General features: G+C 35.5%; 1 protein-coding gene across 2 annotated transcripts in view; it reads left to right on the forward strand.

The window, feature by feature from the left end:
* grm8a (glutamate receptor, metabotropic 8a) overlaps positions 1 to 4,088 on the forward strand; it is a 460,233-nt gene extending 456,145 nt beyond the window's left edge. Inside the window, exons 13-14 of one of the 2 annotated variants that reach the window (XM_061914324.1) lie at positions 2,123 to 2,232; positions 3,415 to 4,088. In XM_061914324.1, the coding sequence (XP_061770308.1) occupies positions 2,123 to 2,232; positions 3,415 to 3,427 (123 nt within the window). In that variant the 3' untranslated portion in view covers positions 3,428 to 4,088. The remainder of the gene's footprint in view (positions 1 to 2,122; positions 2,233 to 3,414) is intronic. The other variant, XM_061914323.1, reaches the window with a different exon arrangement.
* The last annotated feature ends 255 nt before the right edge of the window (positions 4,089 to 4,343 follow it).

Below are 4,343 nucleotides of genomic sequence, written 5' to 3' on the forward strand. Positions count from 1 at the left end.
AGTATATATATATAAATATATATATATATATATATATATATATATATATATATAGGTGTGTGTATGTATATATGTATATGCGTGTTAATATGTATATATATATATATATATATATATATATATATATATATATATATATAGAGAGAGAGAGAGAGATAGAGATGTATATGTATATTTATGTGTGTATATGTGTGTGAGTATGTACAAACCCCGTTTCCATATGAGTTGGGAAATTGTGTTAGATGTAAATATAAACAGAATACAATGATTTGCAAATCCTTTTCAACTCATATTCAGTTGAATATGCTACAAAGACAAGACATAGCAGGATAGAACTTTATTGTCATTGCACTTTACATAATACGACAAAATGAACTTTTCTGTTCAAACCCATCCAAATAAATTATTTAAATGTATTCAATATTTTTTTTCTTGAAAAATGTATATAATTGAATTTATTTCAAACATTTTCTTATAATTAACAATAGTAGTACAATTGATTTAAATTATTTATCATATTTTATATATGAAAAAAACACAATATCGTCAACAATAGCAGTTAATTTATTTAAATTGATTTTTACATTTTTCATCCATCCATCCATTTTCTACCGCTTATTCCCTTTCGGAGTCGCGGGGGGCGCTGGCGCCTATCTCAGCTACAATTTTTATTCAACTATTTTTTTGTAAATCGTATTATTTTTATATTGATACCAATAGTGGTTATTTTCTAAATGATACTTGTCATGACCAATATCAGGTAACTTATGGATGGAACTTTATTGTCATTGCACTTTACAAAATACGACCAAGTTAATTGTTTTGTACAAACCCATCCAAATACATTATTTAAATGGTTTCAATATTTTTTTTCTTTAAAACTTTATTTAAATGGATTTATTTTTTACATTTTCTTATTATTAACAATAGTAGTACAATTAATTTGATTTATTTATCATATTGTATATATAAACAGCTATAGCTTGACTGCACTTAAATGTAGAATATATGTACAATATATTTTTCCGATTCATATATGATATATGTTATATATTATATATATTATATATGTTATATATTATATATTATTATTATTGTCTATTGTGAGCAAACTGTGGTGCTGAATTTCCCCCAGGGATCAATAAAGTACTTTCTATTCGAAAATAAATCTGAATATTGTTAACAATAGCAGTTAATTTATTGAAATAGATTTTTACATTTTTATTCAACTATCCATCCATCCATTTCCTACCGCTTGACCCTTTTGCGGTTGCGGGGGGTCACTGGAGCTTATCTCACCTGCATTTGGGCAGAAGGCGAACTATTTTCTTCTAAATCGTATTTATTGATACCAATAGTGCTTATTTTCTAAATTATACTTGTCATGACCAATAGCAGGTAAATTATGGATGGAACTTTATTACAAAATACAACAAAATTACATTTTCTGAACAAACCAATCCAAATACATTATTTAAATGGTTTCAATATTTTTTTTCTTTCAAACTTTATTTAATTGAATTGGTTTCACACGTTATCTTATTATCACCAATAGTAGTTAACGTATTTTGATCAATTCATATTTTTTCATACAAAAATATATTTTTTCCTGAATATTGTTTACAATAGCAGTTATTTTATTGAAAATGATTTATTCCACAATGAGAAAACCATTTTTTCTAAAGTGTATGTATCTATACCAACAGCGGTTATTTTATTTAAATGAATGTATTATAGTCCATCCATCCATCCATCTTCTTCCGCTTATCCGAAGTTGGGTCGCGGGGGAAACAGCCTAAGCAGGGTATTATAGTTTTTTATTAAAATATATTTTAATCTTTTTTTTTTTACGTTCTATTCATCATTACCAGTAGCAGTTAATTAATGTTAATGTACTTTTTTATTCCAAATTTTTTTTTTAATATTATTTATTTAAAACTATTTATCAATTGATTCCTGTACCAGGAGCAGTTGCACAATTCTACATTGGCAAGATGTGCATGCCAACACAGCAGGGGGCGCCGTGACCCCTACTTAGGTTATTCTTCAAAATAAAATGTTTAAAAATACTAATAAAATCTTGGTGTGGGCGTTCTACAAAGCGTATGTTGTCTTTACGCAGGCCATCGTGACGGCCGCCACCATGTCGGGCAAACTGGGGCAGAAGGGCGGCGACCGGCCTAACGGGGAGGTGAAGACGGAGTTGTGTGAGAGCATGGAGACCAACAGTGAGTAAGAGAACACCATTTCTACTACTATACACATTTATATAGCTGTTGTCACACCATGCTGGATGTGTGTGGTCCAGCATTTGTTTTCCTGGTTGACTCTTTTCATGGCAACTAAGTGAGTATTAAAGCCCTCCGAAGAGCAAAACATTTTAACCAAGGGCTTTTCTAGCCGAGCAGAAAACTCCAGAGGCACTTTTTTTTTGTGAACCGCCTAGTCCATAGGAGTCTTGTTCCTACCCGACCTGTCGAGAGCTCCCTTTCACGCTCCAGCACTTCCTGCCTTCACAATAAAAGCGCCGCGTGTCACGTCCCGTCCGTCCATGCAAACCCAAAAAATGTTCTCCAAAAAACTGTTAGACTTTATTAAAGGATGGTAATTTCTCCAAATTACATTAGAAGTTGGCAGAAAATACTGCAGCGTCCATGGTAAGTTTTAGCAACCGATGGTCAATTGCACTGTATTTCGAAGTTAAATTATTTATTTAAATAGCCGGTATAGCTCGGTTGGTAAAGTGGCCGTGCCAGCAACTTGAGGGTTCCAGGTTCGATCCCCGCTTCCGCCATCCTAGCCACTGCAATTTACATTCAAGGAAAATACATCCCGGACAAGCCCCCAATTTATGTTACGTTCCCAGATGGCTCAAAGGGATCGTGGGGGAACTAGACACAACACTAGCCTAGCTTAGGGAATACAGGTGCTGTCACAGAAATAAACAAAACATACCAAAAAACACCTCTAGAAAAGAAAGGTAAGCTGACTAACTAAAGCTATTTAATTAGCATAAACCAAAATCCTACCTAACTACTCTAGCCAAAGAGGGGGTCCAAAACATACCAGGGTGACAGCCACCACTAAGCCTGGTGTCTCTATACACCAACAAATCCTACGTGTGTGGTGTATAGAGGCCTCTGTCTAACCTTTCCCAAGACTAGGCTGCAGATACTTACAAAAGTTGAAATGTCAAGACAAGTGAACAAACCACAGACAATTCACATTCAAGAAAAATACATCCCGGACGAGCCCCCAAATTTATGTTACGTTCCCAGATTCTAGGGATTGTAGGGGAACACAAAATAAAAGTGTATAAACCAAATGAGATGTAAATTAAAGACACAGAATAAGTTTTTCAACTTGTTTAAATCATGGCTCTTTTGTCATTTAACATGTTTTCTTGTCTTGCAGCTTCATCAACTAAGACCACGTACGTCAGCTACAGCAATCACAACATCTGAAAAAAAAAATTAAAAAAAAAAACTACGTCGGATGCTTGGGACGAAACAGGAAGTGTTCCTCGAGCTCCGTGGAGGAAACAAAAAGGGACCGAGTGGGAAGACGGGACCATCCGGAAGCCCGACGGGATCCAAGCATGAGACATTTTTTCGTGTCGTTTCGCATCATCCGCCGAGAGGTGGGAACACAAACAGCCGATCGGTGTGCCTGCTTTTCCTGCTGCTCAATGGTCCGACCATAACTGTTGAAAAAAAATACCATAGGACCCTTGAGTGTGGCCAGAAGAAAACACTAAAAACTGAAGAAAAAAAAGAAAAAAACCCACGTAGACGTTGTATCCATAAGGGCCACACATAGAGATCTCAAAAGATATTTAAAAGAAGACTCAAAACTTGTTTGCCGTTCTTCTCTACTCGTGAGTACTTTTGTGATCGTGGCGATTATTTTTCTCCCCCATCCTTGTCTCACCGTCGTCTGATGAGTCGTCCTTGCATACTGAGATGAGTGTTTCCTCCTCTGCTGTCTTGGCTAACACACCATGGTTGACGCATGCCCCCGTTTTCTACAAAAAAGAAAAAAAGAAAAGGAGATTTATTTATAATAAAGGAATGTTTTGCAAACGCGGAGATTGACGGGTGTCCTTTTGGCGGAGATAACGAGACCAGTATTCACTTGTTTCATTTCTGTCAATACTTGGACTACGAGGTGGTTGTTTTCCCGAGACGCAAGTGAACTTGGACCGGAGATGGCATGAAGGTAACGACATCTTTTGTTTTAACACTATAACTGCACAAAAAGAGGCAAACAAAAGGCGCGCACAATGGCGGTACAAAAACTTGGCTGTGAAAACAAAACTCGCACTAAGGCAAAACTATGAACAC

This window comes from Nerophis ophidion, linkage group LG10, assembly GCF_033978795.1.
Source record: "Nerophis ophidion isolate RoL-2023_Sa linkage group LG10, RoL_Noph_v1.0, whole genome shotgun sequence".
Taxonomy (NCBI): Eukaryota; Metazoa; Chordata; class Actinopteri; order Syngnathiformes; family Syngnathidae; genus Nerophis; species Nerophis ophidion.